The sequence below is a fragment of the Ctenopharyngodon idella genome, chromosome 9 (assembly GCF_019924925.1).
Source record: "Ctenopharyngodon idella isolate HZGC_01 chromosome 9, HZGC01, whole genome shotgun sequence".
Classification (NCBI taxonomy): Eukaryota; Metazoa; Chordata; class Actinopteri; order Cypriniformes; family Xenocyprididae; genus Ctenopharyngodon; species Ctenopharyngodon idella.
Genome location: NC_067228.1, coordinates 24,254,280 through 24,276,801, shown reverse-complemented (window position 1 = coordinate 24,276,801; position 22,522 = coordinate 24,254,280). Strand labels below are relative to the sequence as shown.

The 22,522-nt window shown below is 38.6% G+C and overlaps 1 protein-coding gene across 1 annotated transcript in view; it reads left to right on the top strand.

Moving 5' to 3' along the window:
* The first annotated feature begins 9,646 nt into the window (after nt 1-9,646).
* The window catches only part of fn1a (fibronectin 1a), a 31,247-nt gene continuing 18,371 nt past the window's right edge, over nt 9,647-22,522 (top strand). Inside the window, exons 1-18 of the mRNA XM_051905391.1 lie at nt 9,647-9,985; nt 10,190-10,315; nt 10,468-10,605; nt 10,706-10,837; nt 11,359-11,496; nt 11,801-11,959; nt 13,147-13,344; nt 13,470-13,652; nt 13,888-14,064; nt 16,209-16,364; nt 16,457-16,585; nt 16,792-16,935; nt 19,117-19,238; nt 19,385-19,553; nt 19,744-19,929; nt 20,055-20,183; nt 21,145-21,234; nt 21,336-21,536. Coding sequence (XP_051761351.1) covers nt 9,856-9,985; nt 10,190-10,315; nt 10,468-10,605; nt 10,706-10,837; nt 11,359-11,496; nt 11,801-11,959; nt 13,147-13,344; nt 13,470-13,652; nt 13,888-14,064; nt 16,209-16,364; nt 16,457-16,585; nt 16,792-16,935; nt 19,117-19,238; nt 19,385-19,553; nt 19,744-19,929; nt 20,055-20,183; nt 21,145-21,234; nt 21,336-21,536 — 2,707 coding nt within the window. The 5' untranslated portion in view covers nt 9,647-9,855. The remainder of the gene's footprint in view (nt 9,986-10,189; nt 10,316-10,467; nt 10,606-10,705; nt 10,838-11,358; nt 11,497-11,800; nt 11,960-13,146; nt 13,345-13,469; nt 13,653-13,887; nt 14,065-16,208; nt 16,365-16,456; nt 16,586-16,791; nt 16,936-19,116; nt 19,239-19,384; nt 19,554-19,743; nt 19,930-20,054; nt 20,184-21,144; nt 21,235-21,335; nt 21,537-22,522) is intronic.

The window sequence follows — 22,522 nt, the reverse complement described above, 5'->3', positions numbered from 1 at the left end:
ATTTTTGGGTGAACTAACCCTTTAAATCCCAGTCTGGGAATTATGATTTATCTCGCACCACAACAGTTGACGACATGATGTCATTCCCTTATTGTACGATGACACCGAGAGATTCATTGACAAGATAAACCATGTTTTTATCATTTTGAATTAAATGCCTTCTGGGAGATTCATCCAACTTTCCAACCCTAGTGGGTGGTGGAAGAATCATTTTGAAGATGGAAATGCAATGATTCAGAGTGCCATAGCAATAAAAAACTCCACAAATTTTCCTCTTGATGCCTGTCACTCTACACTATTGGCTTTCCAGTGCAAGGAAATTCTCTCATTACTAGCACTGCAGATCCGCAGCACCATCTGGAATGACGTGCAGGTGTTTATCCATGTCTCAGGGTTTCCACTCAAATTGCCCACAGACGCTGTTCTATGACATAACATTGGTTGAATTATGGCACTGAGTAATAGTTCCACTCAGGCACATCCTTCATTTAAATGGTTTGTGTAGTTTATAGGGTTTAGTGTGCCTGAGTCTGTACTGAATTATTGTTATCGGTTTCAAAATCCCATTGTTTTTCTTTTACAATATTTGCCAGGTTTCCTAAAATGCATCTTTCTCACTATCCTTTAAAATCAACCCACAGGAATATCTAGCAGTACTCTTCTGGGAAACTTCTGAGAAACAATAACATATTAAGGAACTCTCCATACTACATGCCAGGAACTAACAAGATTAGATTTTCCTTAAAGGTCCAAAAATTCATAAATCTAAAGCAAACAAGTACTTACGCACCTATTAGGGATTTAAACACAGCTTTAATACATAGTTGCCACTGATCAGTTTGCTCCGGCAACTCACAAAACGCCCAGCGCAAGCTGTCTTTGTCAACATGAGTTAAATTATATATACAACAATTTGAAAGAGTCATTATTTATTGCTGTATGCAATATCAACTTCTATGTTCAATGTGCCTTACTCAAATGCTTCTCTTAAAACTGTTTTCTCTAAACCATGTGTCAGTTTACATTTAGCACATTACTATATAAGGTGAAGATGTTCTTGTATATGTGATAGATATTAAAGTTAATCCAGGATAAAAAAGAAAAAAAGTCTTAATCAGTGTTCTTGTGTGATTTATGCCTTAGATAAACAAACATTACTGTGTTGGTCCGGAGTAATGCACTCTAAGAACTGTCTCCCATGCTTTTATCTGGAGATGATTTAGACTCATTAAACAGGATAGGGGAGAACACAGCCAAAGACCATTTCCCTCCCTCTCTAACTTCATATTGCTGTGCTTGCAGCGCTGGTGGAATGGTGCAAGCTGAAAGCATATAGGTGTAGTGCTGGGTAAGAGTGACCTGTCAATATCAGATCATCTGCCAGGACAAAAATAACCAGCCATTGTTTTCTGAAAGGGATGAGATTGGGATCAGTGGTGAAGGCGCCTCTCATCAGGGATAAAGGGTCATCTTATCATCTCAGCAGGGGCTCTGTTGGATTCACCCTGGCCTCATTTGAGCAGTTTTCCCCTCCGCCCATTCCTCTTTCCACAAAACATTTCCATTGTTGCAAAACATTGAATTTGTGGTTTGTTCACTCCACCCGTAAAACAGAACAGTTGTGTTGGGTAACTTTTCTTTTGTAAGAAATGCGTAATATATATTTGAAGCCTCTGTTTATCAACACCCATGTTCAAAGTCAACATTTTTGATGCGTTTGGTACTCAAAAGTATCACAATAAGACTTTTTGACATTTCCTATTCCTAGAAAATGCTGGGTTAAAAACAAAGTTGGGTTGAAAATGGACAAACCCAGCGATTGGGTTGTTTTAACCCAGCAGTTGGATTAAATGTTTGCCCAACCTGTTGGGTAGTTTTATTTAACCCAACTATTGTTTAAAAATTACTATATGGCTGGCTTAAAAAAAACCCAAAATAGGTTGGAAATTAAAAAACAGACACATAATTACTAGAGGCAACAATAATAATCAAAGGGTGAACATTTATTAATAAGCAATTTAATAAATGTTTATTGTTTAATTATTATTAATTACACTTATGAACAAATGTTCATTTATTTAACATACTAATAAATGTTAATTTTCATCATACTTTGGGTTCATTTTAAGCAAGCAATACAGCAATTTTTAAACAATAGTTGAGTTAAATAAAACTACCCAGCAGGCTGGGCGAACATTTAACCCAACCACTGGGTTAAAACAACCCAAACGCTCTGTTTTTCCATTTTCAACCCAACTTGGGTTGTTTTTAACCCAGCATTTTTTAGAGTGTATGAACTCTGATTATCAACAACATTTCATGCTGTTTCTGTTCTAATATACTTCTGTTTAGGTCTTAAAGTTCCCAGAAAAATAAATAAATAAATGTAATAAATTACTATTACTTATTATTTTAGTACTAATAATATGTAATTATTATTCATATTTTTGTTAATAATTAATATTAATAATTTATGAATATTATTCATAATCAATGTACAGCATTACAATCCTCATTTCTTTTGAAGTTTGAATTTGATTTCTTTCGTAAGTTCTATTGTATTTTGCCACAATGTGTTGTTGCTGTGGTGAAACTGAACCCAAACAGACATAGCCTACATAACATACCCTTATGGACACAGGGCTGTCCCAAGCATGGGACGGGCCCAGTGCGAGTTACCCCTCGGCGGGGCCATTCGCGATCACCCTTTGGGGAAAGGGGGAGGGGGGTCCTCCTCGGTCAGTGCGCGAAGCAGTGGTCTCAGCAGTTGCACCGTCCTAAGGATGGCCATGTATTGGATAACAGTCACATTATTGACAATTGCATTAGGTATATCAGTGGGTTAAAGCTTTAAAATGTCTGGTTAAATGCATTATAAGTTGTGTTTGCAAATGAATTATTGGGGTCTCTGGGAACCAAACATAAAGTGAAGGTAATCCAAACAGAACATGAGGGTTAATGAATGAAAGGGCAGGTCATAGCTCATTCACAAATCACTAGCAGATTCTGTTCTGACTCACAAATCTCAGGGGTGTAGGACAGTGTTGGAAAAAAAATCTGTGTGAACTTCCGCCCACAAACATCAGCCACTTTCTTTTCAGTAGGAGTTTTCCTCTGAAATGGCAGATAAAAATGTCCTCTCTGACTCAACAACTTAGTAAGCATTCCTGTCGCCGAAGTTCAACATGTGTTTTGCTGTAACTAGGGATAACCTCCGTCCTCTGTGCAGACTTTCCGACTATGGAAAGGAAATTCTGAGACATCACTGACTAAATGCACTTCTGGGTTGTCATGGTGATGAAAGTAAAGATGGTATATGTGACCCTGGACCACAAAACCAGTCATAAGTCGGAATATTTGTAGCAATAGCCAACAATACATTGTATGGGTCAAAATTATCGATTTTTCTTTTATGCCAAAAATCATTTGGATATTAATTAAAGATCATGTTCCATGAAGATATTTTGTAAATTTCCTACCGTAAATATATCAAAAATTTATTTTCGTGAATGGATATGCGTTGACTTCATTTGGACAACTTTAAAGGCAATTTTCTCAATATTTTGATTTTTTTGCACCCTCAGATTCCAGATTTTCAAATAGTTGAATCCTGGCCAAATATTGTCCTATCCTAACAAACCATACATCAATTGAAAACTTATTTAGATGATGTATAAACATATGCATATGTATATGACTGGTTTTGTGGTCCACGTTCACATAAGTGACCCTGAACCACAAAACCAGTCATAAGGGTCAATTTTTTGAAATTGAGATTTATACATCATCTGAAAGCTGAATAAATAAGCTTTCCATTGATGTATGGTTTGTTAGAATATGACGATAATTTTGACCCATACAATGTATTGTTGGCTATTGCTACAAATATACCTGAGCGACTTATGACTGGTTTTGTGGTCCAGGGTCATATATATGTCTTTTAGTTTCCTGAGACGTGACGAGATCTCTCATGAGCATTTATTCCCCTTTACCCTCTGACCTCTCTGCAGCTCTATAATTAAAAATCCGCAAAAAATCCACGTGCATATGTGCGCAGACATGAACACAAACATGCAGAGAGACATACAGACAATAATGACATCAGAACAGAAGCCGCTTTGGCATGATGGACAGTTTGTTAAAATAAACAAACGCCCCTCTAACCAACTTCCTCTGGCAAGTAATTTGATCAATTTGTGGCTTCCTTCGCCTCTTGTCATTGAGAGCACTTCTTGCAGATCCATAGATAATAACTGTTCCACACAAGTGTTGCGCTATGATTAGCATTTTTTATTTAAGAGGAAAACTGCACAAATTTCAGGATCAAACAGAAACTTTTCAGTCCACAACAGAGCTAAAACTACTTCAGATAAATAAAATAAATTTAGTTGGGAGGCAGAAAGGAGCCGTTAGATGTGATTTTGTAGATTCTGTGGGGGTTGCAGGAGTTTAGTGATGTCTGGGTAAAACTGAGGGGGGTTGCAGCTGTACCCCGCCCCTGTCCTCTGGGAGAATGATGTCATACACTGCAGCGGAGATGTAGAGATTACAAAAGGCATAGACTAGCCGTTACCAAAGTCCTGTCCCTTTAAGCCACATCAGTTCGCTTTTGGTGGCCATCTTGGAAATATTCCCAGGCAGATATTTCTATGTGAGCAGTAAGCATGAAAGTAGCCTACAGTTTCTGTTTACTTGAGGAAAAATTGGGACTGAAATTTCTTCAGCTGTTTGTCAATACATGTGGTAAAACAGAAGGCTACATTATGACAAATATTATTTTTATTTTATTTTTTTTAATCTAATCTAATCTAATCAAATGTGATGAGTGTACAGGGACTTCTGGGAATGTCCTTTTTTGTGTTGCCATAAATAAAAATACTTTTTACTTACTTATTCAGCAAGGATGCATCAAATTGATCAAAAGTGAACATTTAATATTGTTAGAAATGATTTTTATTTCATATATATATACCATAAAAATTAATTGCATTCTGGGTAATATTTGTCATTTTAAGAAAATAAACATTTTAAGAAATATTTGTCATTTTTGTCGAAAATGACAAATTTTATTACCCAGAATGCACTGTAATATACAGAATGCCTTGTAATATAAGTAATATATTGTAAAAACAATGCATTCTGGGTAATGCTTGTCATTTTCGAGAAAAGTTGCCTATAGGTTACTTTCTTGAAAATGAGAAATAATGAATTGTTGAATGCATTGTTTTACGGTATATTACTGTTTCAATGGCAAACGGTATTTTACTGTGTAAATTTGTTTCCAGTTTTTTTTTAGAGTGTTACAGACTCCAAACCTTTGAACAGTAGTGTACTTTTTGACCATATTTGGTAAGGTAGCTTACACTTATATATACCTAATCTGAACTAATTAACACATTTTTAACATTTTTTTCATTAAAATTACTTTTATCATTAAAACTTTTGTTTTGTTTTGTAAACGGTATCTTAGACACAGAACCATTATCTCTCCTTGAACAATTCTTTCTTTAAAGATGTTTTTTTTCTTGAACACATCTGTCAACTGTCAACATTTTCATGAACTAAGGTTGTTTCTGGAATATTGTTCTGCAGCTATGCACAAAAACACTGGCTTTGAGTCATTCATTGAGTCATAGCAAATGCAGCCAGATGTGCTCACATATTATAAGAGGAGTCAGATCTCATGGGTTCACGCTTTGCACGTTCACCTCCATGACACAGCAGCTTTAGGTTCGATCTCTGTAACTCTCCTTTCCACGAGAATCCCCAAACAAGAGCATATTTGCCACTCACTTCCGCCAGTGGTTTCAGATACAGGGAAACCAAAAGGCAGGAAGACTAACCTCAACATGTACTCATAAAAAGGAAAATTTTGGGAAAATCAAAACTGATTCATACAGACCATTGATGACAAGGTGGACTGCACTGAGAAACCACAAGAGCAACATGTTGAGAGAGTCATCCAAATTCAAAGGACAAAACTGGATTAACTGAGATGTTTAAAGAGCAGCAAAATGTTGTTAAAACTTTGTGGACAGAAGTCTTTATAAGCCCATTAAGAGAGAGAGAGAGAGGGATTTCTTGCATATCAGCTCATAAGCATAGATTACACTCATCCTGGGGGAGGATAAAGAAAGACTGAGGGAGCAGCGGGGAGACAGACTGTAGAATAAAGCATGAGTCAAACCAAACATCTGGCATGGAAATTACTGAATCATCTGTTAAATGGCAATCTGTCTCATCTCATCATATGAAGAACTGAACTACATGGTGGTATGATTATTGCAAACACACAAAGCTCAGAAAGCAGTTTCTAAAAGTCTGATGATGTTTAAATGGGAGCTCTGTCAGCTCAGTGATCTCCATTCATAGAGAGAGACGAGTACAGTTTTAAAATGAGAGGGTGTTGACATCAGCCCTGCATTTCCATGAATGACCTGTAAGATGTCTTGTAAGATAAAACATGTAAGATAAAACATATCCTCGGTTTCACAGACAAAGCTTCATATAGTCCCAGACTAAAATGCATGTTTGAGCTGTTTTAGCTGAAAGCAACTTGCACTGACACATCTTAAAATATGTCAGTGCCATTGTTTTGTCTCAAGATGCACACCAGAAATGTTGTTTTTTTTCTAAAGGACATTTATAAAAGCTACTCAAATGTCCTAATTGAACTAAGGTCTAATCCTGGCTTAATCTAAGCCCTGTCTATGAAACCAGGCCATAGACTGAGCTAGATCCATCAAGCTGTGAGTGACAGAAAAGTTAAAAAGAAAAAAACATTGAGGATTGTCACTGCTTATTGATGTAATCTGTAATACATTAATTCTTAATTCCCAATGTGTTTACCCATTGAAATGATTACATCACCCCAAATATCAGCCTATGAAAATTTTAGACAAATCTTCTAAGTGTATATATATATATATATATATATATATACAACCCGAATTCCAGAAAAGTTGGGACAGTTTTTAAATTTTAATAAAATGAAAACTAAAAGACTTTCAAATCACACGAGCAAATATTTTATTCACAATAGAACATAGATAACAGAACAAATGTTTAAACTTTTATCCACTAAATGAGCTCATTTCAAATTTGATGCCTGCTACAGGTCTCAAAAAAGTTGGCATGGGGGCAAAAAAATGGCTGAAAAAGCAAGAAATTTTGAAAAGATTCAGCTGGGAGAACATCTAGCAACTAATTAAGTTAATTGATATCAGGTCTGTAACATGATTAGCTATAAAAGGGATGTCTTCGAGAGGCAGAGTCTCTCAGAAGTAAAGATGGGCAGAGCTGTGAAAGAGTGCGTAAAAAGATTGTGGAATACTTTACAAACAATGTTCCTCAACGTCAAATTGCAAAGGCTTTGCAAATCTCATCATCTACAGTGCATAACATCATCAAAAGATTCAGAGAAACTGGAGAAATCTCTGTCTGTAAGGAACAAGGCTGAAGACCTTTATTGGATGCCCGTGGTCTTCGGGCCCTCAGACAACACTGCATCACTCATCGGCATGATTGTGTCAATGACATTACTAAATGGGCCCAGGAATACTTCCAGAAACCACTGTCGGTAAACACAATCCGCCGTGCCATCTGCAGATGCCAACTAAAGCTCTATCATGCAAAAAGGAAGCCATATGTGAACATGGTCCAGAAGCGCCGTCATGTCCTGTGGGCCAAGGCTCATTTAAAATGGACTGTTTCAAAGTGGAAAAGTGTTCTATGATCAGACAAGTCCAAATTTGACATTCTTGTTAGAAATCACGGACGCCTTGTCCCCCGGGCTAAAGAAGAGGGAGACCTTCCAGCCTGTCATCAGCGTCAGTTCAAAAGCCAGCATCTCTGATGGTATGGGGGTGCATAAGTGCATTCGGTATCGGCAGCTTGCATGTTTTGGAAGGCAATATGAATGTTGAAAGGTATATAAAGGTTTTAGAGCAACATATGCTCCCCTCCAGACAATGTCTATTTCAGGGAAGGCCTTGTGTATTTCAGCAGGACAATGCAAAACCACATACTGCAGCTATTACAACAGCATGGCTTCGTCGTAGAAGAGTGCGGGTGCTGAATTGGCCTGCCTGCAGTCCAGATCTTTCACCTATAGAGAACATTTAGCGCATCATTAAACAAAAAATATGTCAAAGATGACCACAAACTCTTTAGCAGCTGGAAACCTATATTAGGCAAAAATGGGACCAAATTCCAACACCAAAACTCCAGAAACTCATAACCTTGATGCCCAGACGTCTTCAAACTGTTTTGAAAAGAAGAGGAGATGCTACACCATGGTAAACATGCCCCCGTCCCAACTATTTTGAGACCTGTAGCAGACATCAAATTTGAAATGAGCTCATTTTGTGCATAAAATTGTAAAATTTCTCAGTTTAAACATTTGTTTTGTTATCTATGTTCTATTTTGAATAAAATATTGGCTCATGTGATTTGAAAGTCTTTTAGTTTTCATTTTATTTAAATTTAAAAACGTCCCAACTTTTCCGGAATTCGGGTTGTATATATATATATATATTATTGATAACACAATAGAGTTTCAGCTTTATGCTGGGAAGACTTTAATAAAGGTCAAAGCAGATGCACCATTGGCTTCTATATATGTATTTTCAGTAGGGCTGTGAATCTTTGGGTATACAGCAAATCGATTCGATTCCCGATTCATGGGTGTTCGATTCGATTCAAGAACGATTTTTGCAAATTCAGAACGATTCGATTTGAGACGATTCACATTAAAATCCGATGCGATTTGATTAATTTGATTCGATTCTCCATTTTAATATGCATTCATAGGGTTATTGAAATGCTTCTCCCAATGCGTCTTGGTTTGGATGAGAATTACACAGTGACCTTCAGGCGGTTAGAGAGTGGGGGCAAAAAACAAAACAAAAAAAAAACCTTTTGTCCATTATTATTGTTAGTTCATGTTAGTTTTTAATGATGCTACATAACTTTATTTTAATAGCCTATAAAAATTGGCATTGTGGAAATTTACATAAGCCAAAATATTTAAAAGGCTTTAAAAGTGTTGTTAGGCCTAGTTCATGTTAACTATAGTGTAGGATAGTGTTAAGACTTTCAGTATGTTGGTGACTATGGCCATGTAAACTCAGAACTGAAATGATTTGTCTTTTATTTACATCTGTGTTATAAGTCCGCTTTCAATCTTTAAGTCTTTTTAAGGGTGACAGTAAACTGAGAATGACTTTATTTTACCACCAGGGAAGTATTATTAAAGTTAAGAGTTTGTCTAATTGGTTTCAGATGGTTGCAGCCCTTAAACATCTGTGAATGGGACATTGGACATTGATGCGCTCCAACTGTAGCATGATCTCTATTAGATTAGTACAGTCACAGGCTTACTTAAACGGACAGATTTGGGTCATTATTGAACACTGGCGTATAACTGGATTAACAATATTTATAAAACAAAAGCCGAGTACATTGCACTGAGAGTGCTTGCTTGCGAGCGTTAGCTTTGAATTCATTATCACCCTAAACTTATTACGCAAAAAGCGAGCTTCAGATTGGGTGTCTGTCTGCATGGCTGGTCGACGCTCTTTTACGCGTGTGCAGGGGTAGTTCCTCCTCCAGGGCGGAATGTTGAGGTCAAATAAAAGCGCTCCCCACATCTGAGCTCTTCGCAGAGGTGCGCGCGAGAGCAGGAGGGGCAGGACGCACAGGGAGGGAAACACACAGAGGGAACTTGGAGACTGAAAGCGGCTGTAGTGACCCTGAATCCCGCAGCCAGTGTACTACTGCGTCTCCTCGAACCTCCATTGCTAGGACAGGAAGGTTTAACTATTTGTGTATTTGTGTTTCATCTCACCTGTGAAAATGTCCGGTGGCCCGCTGGGCACGGCTTTGGCAGTGGCTTTGCTCGCCTGCACTGTGCAGTGTATGCCGAAAGTAACGGGAAAGCATAGGAGACAAGCTCAGGAACACTCGGTGTCATCCGTGTCCCAAGGTATGCGGTCCTCCGTTTGTTTGTTTTTGTTTTGAAATGGGCGATTTAGTCGCGTATTTTGGGTTTTACGCATGCAAATTATTAATTAAAAGCTGGAAAATGTACATTAGGGATTCGGTTTTTCTTCTTTGTGTGATCATTGATTTTTGTTGAGAAAGTTAAAATATTTTAGAGCTCAGAAGGGTTCTGTTGTGTCCTCTGCAGATGGCTGTATGGAAAATAGTCAGTTTTATGGAGTTGGACAGCAGTGGGAGCGCAGTTATCTGGGCAGCACACTGCTCTGCACTTGTCATGGAGTTTCTGGTATAAAGTGTAAATCGAAGCCTGATGGTGAGTGCCTTTACATTGGTTATATTCTTTGGGTCACAGCACTGGAATAATTGTTTCCTGACTTTGTTGAATTAATACTAATATAGCATATGACAAGTTAAGTTTGAAGTACTGAATAGTATGAAGAACAAAAAGTCCATGTTTGTTCCCAGCTGAAGAGACCTGCTATGATAAAGTAAACGCTCGCTCCTATCGGGTTGGAGAGACTTATGAGAGGCCCAAGGATGGGATGATCTGGGACTGCACTTGCATTGGCTCTGGCAGAGGGAAAATCAGTTGCACCATTGCAAGTGGGTAGACTGGAACTTTCCTTCACTGTACTTAACCGCACTTTGGGAATAACACTTTTGGGAGTTGTGCTGCTGTTTACCTACTTGGACTCTGTTGTAGACCGCTGTCATGAGGGAGGGCACTCCTACAAGATTGGAGACACATGGAAGAGACCCCATGACACTGGAGACTACATGCTGGAGTGCGTCTGTTTGGGAAATGGGAAAGGAGAGTGGACCTGCAAACCTGTTGGTGAGTTTGGGCATTTAAAGACCCCGTTAGGATGAGAACTTTGTGGCTTTTTCTGTGTGTTTGCGTTGATGTATATGATAGTGTACTTTTAAACATTATTAGCAGTTAATTTTTAGCAGATATATGCATTTAAAATTGACTTTCACTTCTGGGAAAACGCTCTAAAAGAATTGATGACTCATCCTGCACTCCACAAATTTTTGTCCAATCAAATGCTCTCTAGAATGATAATGTCTCTTGCCTTAAAACCACCTATAATCGTAGCAAATCATGGATTGTAACTATGACGCAACCTTTCAGCTATTTTGTTTTAAAAAGGGACAAGCCCTTCAATATGTTCCACCCACATTTCCTGTTTCAGTATGAAATATGTTGACACAGGAAAGAATCTCCAATCATCAAGTAATTTATTGGGCTCTTTAAATTAATTACAGTGGTTTTGTTCATGATGGAAAGCAAATGAGAAATGTCATATTAGTATTAACATCATATTAAACTCATTTTTTTCTTTTAATTGATAGCGGAGCGCTGTTACGACAATGCAGCTGGCACGTCCTACATGGTTGGCGAGACCTGGGAGAAGCCCTACCAAGGCTGGATGATGGTGGACTGCACCTGCCTCGGAGAAGGAAGCGGACGTATTACATGCACATCCAGAAGTAAGAACTCCACCCCTTTTAGAATAGTGAAACTATCCAAACCACACAAAACACCCTTTCCCAATCTTCCCTCTGTCCAACTGGATTTCACTTTAATTATCCACTCAAAGTGCATTTAAAACACCTGGCGTCAGCGCAAGAATGTTTTTAACTGGGCAGAAGAGGGAAAAAACTTTAACTTTACTGTTTTATTAAAAAATTGTTAACTCAGAAGAGCTTAACCAGTTATTTTGTTACTGATCAAGAACCGCAACATGGTTCTGATGGAAAACATCTGCATTGTATGATTGTGTGTGCATCACAGACCGCTGTAACGACCAGGACACACGCACTTCATACCGGATCGGAGATACATGGAGCAAGACAGATTCTCGTGGACATGTGCTACAGTGTTTGTGTACTGGAAATGGACGTGGAGAGTGGAAGTGTGAGAGACATGCATCTCTGCACACCACTAGCTTGGGTAAGAACCTCACATTTTCGGTAATTAAAATAAAATGGAATAAAATATAAATATCAGATGAAAACTTAAAATTAAAAAAATTAGAAATCTTGCCTAACTGAAATAAAATAAGTTGAAGTACTAAAAAGTCCGCAGTTTTCCCGCGGAATTGGGCTACTTTTACACTTTTGCCGCGGGTTGTTTTTCACGTACGCGGGTTGAAGTGACCCCAAATAACATGATATTTAGCCCCTGGAATGCGACTTTTACCTGGGGAGCCCCACCAAAAATGTGGATTTTACCCCCGAAATGTGATTTTTACTGTGGGACCCCGGTGAAATGCAATTGGGCTAGTTTCGGGTAGCAATTGGGTGGGTTTTGTTGTAAAAAACCTGGCAACCCTGTATCATTCGTTCTTCGTTGATTGTTTTTTTATTTAATATTGAATGTTGAAAAATGAGAAAATGGTGCCTTTTCCGTATTTTACTTTCAGGGTAGAAAATTAATAAACAGCTTGAATATTCAATCTCTACATGTGGGGGGGGGAATGAAATGCCCCTTTCTGCTGATTGGTCAACTAAATATTAAACCATGCCGTCATCATCACCGTTATGCGCAAAAGAAAAATAATCATCCGCTGCTACAGTTGTACGGATTGAAAACATTAATCAGTTCTATAGTAGTATATAAGTAATACTAAAATTACACTAACCTAAAAGTAAAAAAAAATCTGACATTATTTTCTAACTATCATTTCAAACCCGTATGCTGTTATTGTCACACAATACTTTTCTACAGTTCATAGTGACCACATTTATCAAGCTCCAAAACACCCCACAAAACACTAAAAGCAAAAATTCCCTATAAAAGCAACCTATTTCAAATGTGCTCCATATTTTAAGAGTTTTGAAATCTTACAATTGCTTAGTGCATGAGGCAGAAATCATTGTTCACTGATGATCTTCCCCTCCACAGCAGATTTCAAATCAAATATGCAGCCATTGGTTCAGGTTGGATGCCAGTGGCATTAAATGTCTTGTAACAGAACATCAGGATGTCCAACATATTTAATTTGAGAGCTGGATATCTTTATTTATTAGCATTTTAGTAAAGATTTGTTTGCAGTGGCCCCCTAGTGGTTGAGAATCACTGATGTAGAGGGATGTAGAGACAAAATGTGTATCCTCATGTGTTATTTTGTGCTCTAGGTACTGGGTCTCGTGTGGTGACCAATGTCCAGCCTGCGGTGTACAACCCACAGGCGGTGCCTGAACACCCCGTGGAGGGATCCTGTCTGACAGACTCGAGTGTTTCCTACACCCTGGGAATGCGGTGGATGAAGACCCAAGGCAGCAAACAGATGTTGTGTACGTGCTTGGGGAATGGTGTCAGCTGTGAAGAATCAGGTTAGTGTCTTTATTCATCAGGTTTGTCTGCTGTTTTATGTGATAGAATCTGCCGCTGTTCATTTAGATTGAATGCTGTGCTTGTATCTCTATTTTTCATTGTCATGTGTGATGTGTGTGCACAGAGAGCCAGTCCCAGGTGTATGGTGGGAGCTCAGATGGCCAGCCCTGTGTGTTCCCTTTTGTGTTTATGGGGAAAACATTCTACTCCTGCACGTCCGAGGGACGCAGTGATGGGCAACTCTGGTGCAGCACCTCATCCGACTTTGAGAAGGACTACAAGTACTCTTTCTGTACCAGCAAGAATGGTAAGTTTATATACACTACCGTTCAAATGATTGGGCTTTGTAAGGTTTTTATGTGTGTTTTATGTCCATCAAGGCATTTATTGAAATGAAAGGTTGTTGGTTCAATGTACCCACGAGCAGGGTACTTAACCCCAGATTCCTTTTGGGGAATTGTCCCTTTAATAATTTTTTTGGAAGTTGAAACTTTTCCTTGAAACTGCTGCTTTTTTTCACTGCTAAATATCTTCATTTTTAGTTATGATCACAACCAGAGGAGGAAACTCCAATGGTGCACTCTGTCAGTTCCCGTTCCTCTACAACGGCCGTAACTACACTGACTGCACTGCTGACGGCAGGAGAGATGGCATGAAATGGTGCGGCACAACTTATAACTATGACCGAGAGCAGCGGTTTGGCTTCTGTCCCATGGCAGGTAAGTGCCAGTTTTACACTAGCAATAAATGTTGGAGCCAGAGAGAGAGAGAGAGAGAGATAGAGTAACGGGTTAGGACTTGACTGGAGCTTGGCACACGAGATGGAGAACTATAATGTTATGAAAGCACTTTAGTCCTGTAACTATCCTGGGCTGTGTTTCTCAAAAGCATCTTGAGCTAAGTTGATTGTAGAGACCATTGGTGGCAATGCAGACCATTTTCCTGGATCTTAATAACTTGCCTTAAGCAATTTCTGAGAAATGCTACAATCCCATGCTTTTCCTTACTTGAAGTAAGTGTCATTACATGCGTCTCACAGCTTTTTCAATTACCTTGTGGTCTGTGTTGGAGGAGATCTGGTAACAGTTAAGATGAGGATGTTAACTACGTGGAACAAAAGATCACTCAGCACCTATTCAGCCATATTTACATAAACACCTCCTTCTGACTGAGCTTTGATGGGTGTCTCTTTCAGCAAGGTGCCAGTTAGAGCCAGGCGAACCCTGGGGAGTTTATTGATAGTGGTGAGATTCAGTGATCTGACATAGATTGAAACCAGAGCTGCTTTTTGTGTTTCTCTGTAGTGTTTGTTTTGTAGGGGGTGGAGATTTCTGTCTTAACACAGGAACCATTATCATGCATCAACTGTTTGTTTGTTTGTTTTTTCAGTATGATAAGTAATATATATCATACCTTACTGAATGTGCAAAATTTGAAAAAGAACTTGCAAAACTTGTACTTTGGAAGCTGCAGCCATTGTTTAAGCACACATTTCTGCCCGTCTGTGATAGCCGTGGCCCCTCGGCTCTGCGGGTCTGCAGACGGAGGGAGGTTGGCTTTGGACCAGAGTCTGGCTGGCAGTGAAGCATATATATCTGGCTGCTCTCCAGGGCAGCTGTGTAGCCTCCTCCACTCTTAACCTTGGAGATATTTCCTCACTCTCATCCTCTTTTATTAGCCACATACACCAATCAACGAAATCCCAGTTAAAACAATGAGGCTGTTTGTGAGGAACTGCCTTGAGCTTTATGGATCTATGGTCATTAGGATAGAGTTTTAGCTGTTTGACCCTAATTGACCCCCTAATTAATCTTTTGGCCATTAAAAACTCGATCACTTAACTGGAATTGGTCTCAGAAGGAGGTGTTTATGTAACTTAAAAGCTACAAATGTCACTCCTAGGCCTGTCACGATCAGGAATTTTGTGCTGATGATTAATTGTCATAAAAATAATTGCGATTTAATTATTTAATTCATGGGTTTTGTTCATGTCACTTACAGTTTAATCATAATGCGTTATTTTTTATTACTTGGAATCATATGTAATATAATAATAAAAATTGTAATAAAATAGGCCCATATGATTTACTAATGCTGTGAAAATTAATATTTATGTAATTAATCATTGATTAAATCTGATTAAACCCACAAGACTTGATTTCTTTAATTGCTTAACTTTCACTTATTTGAATGGCAAAATATGTTTGAAATTTAAACTGCACTATTATTGCAGTTATCTCAAATAATTGCAGTTAGATCAAATAACCATAATCAAATGATTAAGCAATAATCGCGACAGGCCTAGGTACTCCCTCAAGTTCCCACTGGCCCATTCACACCAAGGATAATAACTAAAACTATAACGATAAAGATGAATTTAAAAGAATAGCAGTCCACACCACAACTATAATGATAACGGCAGGAATGATATTGTTGGAATCATTTTCACAAACATTTTTTTCCAGCTAATGAATGATAAAAACATCGATAGCCAATCAGAATCCATTGTGCTTTAAAACGGCAGACGACCAAACTGCAGCGTGCGCTTAGAAGAAACAGAAAGTTATTGTGTGTTGTTGTGGACGCTAATATAGTTATCGTTATCTTTATAGCTATGTTTTTGATGTGAAATAGGCCTTTAATGTTGTTCTTTGAAGGAGTTAGAGGGTTGTTTTTGGGAAGAGTCCTTAAGTGCTTCCAAAGCAGACATGCTCATTGGTTGAACCGCCTTAAAATTGTTTAGTTTAGGTCAGTTGAGGAGAATTTAAATCTGGAGGTTTGTGAATAATGTCAACAAATGTACAATTAAACATATTTCTGGTGTTTACTGATGTTAGTGTTCATGTTGATCGTTTTCCACCAGCTCATGAGGAGGTGTGTACCACCGGCGAGGGTGTGATGTATCGTGTGGGAGATCAGTGGGACAGACGCCATGATGTTTTGGGTCACATGATGCGCTGTACATGTGTGGGCAATGGCCGTGGAGAATGGAGCTGCATCGCCTACTCACAACTCAAAGGTGAGCGTTGTCATGAGTGATGACAAGTGATGAATTTATAGGAAACATGTATCCATTATGTAAATGTACATATTTGTCTTTTCATCTTTCAGACCAGTGCATTGTAGATAATTTGACCTACGAAGTAAATCAGACTTTCACTAAACAACATGATGAAGGCTACACGATGAACTGCACCTGTTACGGTGAAGGCCGTGGACGCTGGAAGTGTGACGCTATTGGTGAGCCAGCCACTTCTAGGGTTTCATCAATTAGAACTGAAATGGGAAATTTGTCTTCATTTGCTTAAGTGAACTTTTCTTGAAACAATTAGAGTGCTTCTTCCTCTATATTGGAGCCTTAGGATTAGCAGTTTTAGCCTTGTTCCCTATAAATGATCGGGCTAATGATTGGATAATGACCGTGTTACTCCGATTTCCATTTCCAGATCAGTGCCAGGAGCCAGAGACTAGAGTGTTCTATCAGATTGGAGATTCTTGGGACAAACTCATTCAGGGAATCCACTACAGATGTTACTGCTATGGAAATGGCATCGGAGAGTTGAGCTGCGAGCCTCAGCAGTCTTTCTCTGGTGGGTAAACAGCATCTTTTCAAGAGATTTTAAAAAAAAAAAATTTATGGGGCACATGTTCCCTCTCTCGTGCACACACACAGAATGTGGGTCACGCTGTGTACTGCTATAAGTAGTCTTGTGGGCATGGGTGGGGAGATATTTGGAAGTCAAAGGCTTCCAGATGTTTACTAAGAGCAAGTGTGCTGTTTGCCATTTCTCCCAGGTGTTTTGTTGGAGGGGTGATTAGGGTTTGCTCTTCCTTGTGATCTTTTCGTTTACAACGGACAAATGCTCGTCCTCTGGCAGTGTTTGAAATCAAGGATGTTGGTTTTAAGATGCCCTCATCCACACCTTGATTTGGGTGGGCCCATGCCTTGTGTTTGCCGTCTGTTCTTTTGAAGTTCCCTGGTTGGAGAAAGGCACACACCCAATCCACACAGCTGTCTCAATCACCCCCTATGGCCCTTTTGGCACTGTTTGTTTGTCTTTAAGTTTCTTTCGTCCTGTGTTGAGAATTAGTTTGAATTTCAACCAAACCTGTTACTTTTTCTGCTTGCACTGCATCTGTGAAGTAATTTAGCGATTTATGTAGTTTCCATCATTAGTGGTTGCCTCAAGTCTCCGAACTTTTGTAGAGGAAAACAAGCAACTGGACGGTATGATGGTAGAATAGTGTTAATTGGTCATGTAAAAAAATAAATCCAAGATTAAGAAGAAAACTATAGCATACTTTCCCAAATCAGCAAAGCTGTGTAGACTGGAAGTGATTTTATGTTGACTTTTTTTCGCCAGGCCTGGTGTTCATATATTGCCTATCATTTGTTGGATTATGTGATCTATACACTACTGTTCAAAAGTTTGGGTTCTGTAAAAATGTTTAATGTTTGTCTCTTATGCTCTTTAAGGCTGCATTTATTTGATAACTTTTCTATTTTAGTATATTGCAAAATGTAATTTATTCCTGTGATGGCAAAGCTGAATTTGCAGCAGTCATTACTCCAGTCTACAGAGTCACATGATCCTTCAGAAATCTTTGGTGTATAAAAAGTTAAAAAGAACAGCATTTTTGAAATCGAAAGCTTTTGTAATATTGTAAATGTCTTTACTGTCAATTTTGATCAATTTAATGCTTCCTTCCTGAGTAAAAGTTTTAATTTCTTCCAAAAATTGTACTGACCCCAAACTTCTGATCGGTAGTGAATATCATATACTGTAATATGATTACAGTGTCATATATCATATACTGTAATATGATTACAGTGAAATAAAATGATTTTGGTCATATTGCCCATCCCTAATGACAAGTACAGTATGTTGTTTATGTTAATCCATTCCTTTTTAACATTTGTTAATGTATTTATACACAACCACAAAACTCCCCCACAAGATCCGACAAGGTCTGCATTAATAAAGTTTTCCCTCTTTGTGAGAGCTTGTTGGGGTCAGAAGTGCTCCCTTTGCTTATTAAGTGGAAGCAACCCCAAAGCAATATCCCTCAGTAATGGCGTCCAGCTGTGAGAAGGCTGGGAACAGTGGGGGTGAGGCTGGTGCAGGCTGGCGGAACGTAATGCAGACTAAGTGAACTTTAAGTGTTGTACACAGACTACCCTCATGGCAGTAATTGGGAGAAATGGAGACCAGATTGAAATCAGAAGCAATTTGAGGATAATGCAATATGAGGCTATAAGACACTTGATGAAAAAACAGTTTTGAGAAATGTGCTGGTAAACAATAGATTTACCACTTCAGAAAAGTTGCTGAGGGTTTTAGAATTGTTGTCATTGTTAAAGCGGTTTGTCTGCTGGATTTAAAGGTTTGAAAGCCTGAGACAGTGGTGGTGGTCCTCTCATCCTCATGTCTCAGTGCTGAAACTGTGGTAAGAATCTCACAAGCTAGTGCTACGTTTCCCATTTCAGCGTTTCCCAAAAGGAACAGAACACACTAACGCTACAAACAATTTTTTTTTCTCTTTCCTAGAACACCTTAATATATTTTTCAGGCCAGAAAACATCTGTTTGTTCTCAATATGCGAGTTATGAAAACACTGTTCAAATACTCTGTTGTTTTATAGTATTAGCATGATGAGCTACTAGCATGGTATTCTCTTAAGACATTGTTTACATATTGTAATTTACAAGTATGAGCGCTCTTGGCTGTAAATATTTTTTAAATTCTGAATATTTTATATACCTCTATCAGGTGGTCATCGTCCAGTCCAGGTGATTATATCAGAATCTGGCAACCAGCCCAACTCCCACCCCATCCAATGGAACGTCCCGGCTTCTGCACACATCACACAGTACATTCTCAAATGGAGACCGGTGAGCATTTTTGTGATGCTGTAAACATTAGTGGCCCTTTGATCTTTAAATCAAATTGAGTTCTGAATACTTTATAGAGGATATTTATCTAATACACATTACTGTGTGATAGTTGAGCTGCAACCTACTAATTTTTTTTTTTACAGAAAAACACCCACACCCAATGGATGGAGGTCACTATTCCAGGCCACCTGAACTCTTACACCATTGCGGGACTGATGCCAGGAGTCACTTACGAGGGCCAACTCATCAGCATCCTGCGTTTCGGACGTAGAGAAACCACTCGCTTTGATTTCTCCACCGTGCATGGCTCATGTAGGTCATTCAACAGTGCTAAAGTGTCTCATTCATTAAACATGCATGCGCATATATTTGTAAAACCACACAGTTTTTCAAGCTAAAATAATTAAACATCAGTAAGTTTGTGAATGGAACTCGTTGTACCCAAAAAACAGCACGTTTAAGAGCATGTTTGCTAATGTTCACCTTTCCATATCTTCCCTAGTGGCTACATCTGAGGGATACACCACCCCGCCCCCTCCGATGGTGGACACCTCTGAGTCTGTGACTGAGATCACTTCCAGCAGTTTTGTCATCTCTTGGGTGTCTGCATCCGACACGGTGTCTGGATTCAGGGTGGAATATGAGCTGAGTGAGGAGGGAGGCCAGACAGGACAGCCCATGGTCTTGGGTCAGTATGTGCATCTCAAGTGTGGTGTCATTGGTTTAGTCATATGAGACTAGAAAACCTCATTTGTCCACAATTAATTTGTAGAAGTTAATATTTGTAATGCTAACTTGATTATCCATTTCCAGACCTTCCTCATACGGCTACATCCGTGAACATCAGCGAACTTCTCCCAGGAAGGAAGTACACTGTAAATGTGTATGAAGTGACAGAAGAAGGAGAACCTAACCTGATCCTTAGCACTTCCCAGACTACAGGTGAACCTTTTCTCTGTCTTTTTTGGTTTTTCTTGTTCTCTCTTCCTCTTTCTAATATTATAAATATTTAACCTGATGGAAAAGCTATATATGACTTAACATATTTTTGACCGTGTTGAATATTCAGCAGGAAATAGTGTAGGGTGGGGCTTCTTTTTATCAGACAAGGATTTCATTGGATAATGAAAAGTGTGCTGTGATATTATAGGTTAATCTTAGAATGCATGACCCCAAAAACTTGCATAAGGCCCTGTTTACATCTGGTATTACACAAGTGGATGACGTAAAAAACTGGGTCTAAAACGTTTTGAGCTTGTCCACTTTCAACCACTTCCAGAGAAAACGCATTCGACTGGTTTGCTTTCATAGTGTAGATGCTCATGCTTTCAAAAAAACACGGAACAAGACGCAACTGACAAATGCTTTGACTAGCGCTGTCAGTCATGGGAAAACCCCTTAATTGTTAAAAGGACAAGATAATACATCGGACATTTAAACAGATTTTTTTATTATGAACATAGGACTGACCTGAAAGGAAAATGCTAAATCTGAATGCAGGTAATAAACTCGCTCTTTCTCACAATACTCTTCTAGTTCTACATAATACAGTAAGCTTCAGTGAACAATATCAATTGAGAACAAACAGTTTACATTGCTAAGAGTGGTTGCTAAGGGTGTTGTCTAGTGATACACAGGACCGTTGGGTGAAGCGGTCATAGCCGTGTTTTATCGTGTATAAAACACAGCTATTGACCAATCAGAATCAAGGACAGGAACTAACCGTTTTATAATATAATATAATATAATATAATATAAAATAAAACGATTAAATAAAGTCTAACTACTTATATCTCAAGTGTTTATATGAGAAATTTCATTGCTGTAAAAAGGCCACGGCGTATTCCACTTACAAATACTCTTATTTTACTGTACTGTACTGTTTTGGCTTATGCTTCCACAGCTCCTGATGCTCCTTCTGATCATGAAGTGGAGGATGTGGGGGAGAGCTCCATTATTATCAGCTGGTCTAAACCTGAGGCTCCCATCACGGGTAAACACAGACTGTCTTTAGTAAAGCAAACCATTATGTGGCCTATACATAAATTGTACACAAAATACAGATGACAACAAGTGTATATCTTGTTTATTTAGGATACCGTGTGGTTTACACACCATCTGAAGAGGGCAGTTCTGGCAGCACTGAGCTGAACCTGCCTAACACTGCCACCTCAGTGACCCTGGGTGACCTTCGCCCTGGTCTGCTCTATAACATCAGCATCTACTCAGTGGAAGACAGTCTGGAGAGTGAACCTATTTTTGTTCAGGTCACTACAGCTGGAGAACCACTGACAGGTATGAAATCACTACATGGGTGAATCTTGAAAAATTTTACAAAACGGATGAAGCCAATTTTTATGACTATTAAGAGTTTTTTTTTATTGGGACATTATTTTCATGACAGTTTATATGTATGTGTGTGTGTGTGTGTGATGTTTCCTAAAATAGGCTTCTATTTTGTTAAATTAATATTATTTTATATTTATTATTTTGGATTTGGGGTGAATTATGACCTCGACCTGTTCTTGACAGGTTTTATGAGATTCACCCACATTTGTGAAGCAGAGATGTGTTATTTGACCTCAGATGTGTGTCAGGAAACATCTGAAGATAATAACTTCTGTTTAACAAATGGTCTGATTTTTGTGGTGCAGTGGAAACATAGCATGATGTCATCAAGCCATAAATGTCTTTTATTGTTTTCTTTTGAGTAGATTTAGGTGTTTTGTCTGGCAGCCCAAAGATAAGATCACATTTGAGTTGAGTCAGCGAGTTGGCGTCCAAACGCCTGTGAATCCATATAGGGTAATATGTCGAAAGTGTGTGGATCTTGATTTTATGGTGACTGGCTGGGAGAACATTTCACAGATCTGACTATTTCATACTGATCTGGTTAATCAGCAAACATTGCAACTTTACAAAACTGTCTGGGTCTCAATGAAAACATTTTATCTGATATTTACTCACATTGACTTGTATAGTATGGTCTGATTCTTCAGTGGTGCAAATGCTACAAAAATGGTTCAATAGACAGTTTGGCTTTACATGTAATGAGGTTTTTGATGTCTGCTGAAATATTATGGCTGGTTCTAAAACAAACAGTCCTGAAAGCCTATTATTCTTTTCCTGTCAGGCCGTCTGGTCTGTCGGTAGGGTGTCTGAATTCCTTTGCTCAGATGAGCAAGTTTTACCGAATGGTAAACACATGGATTGCCATGTCTGAATGAGAGGCTATGATAAAGTTAAGCCCTTCAAAGGAAGGTCAGAATCAGGTTTATGAC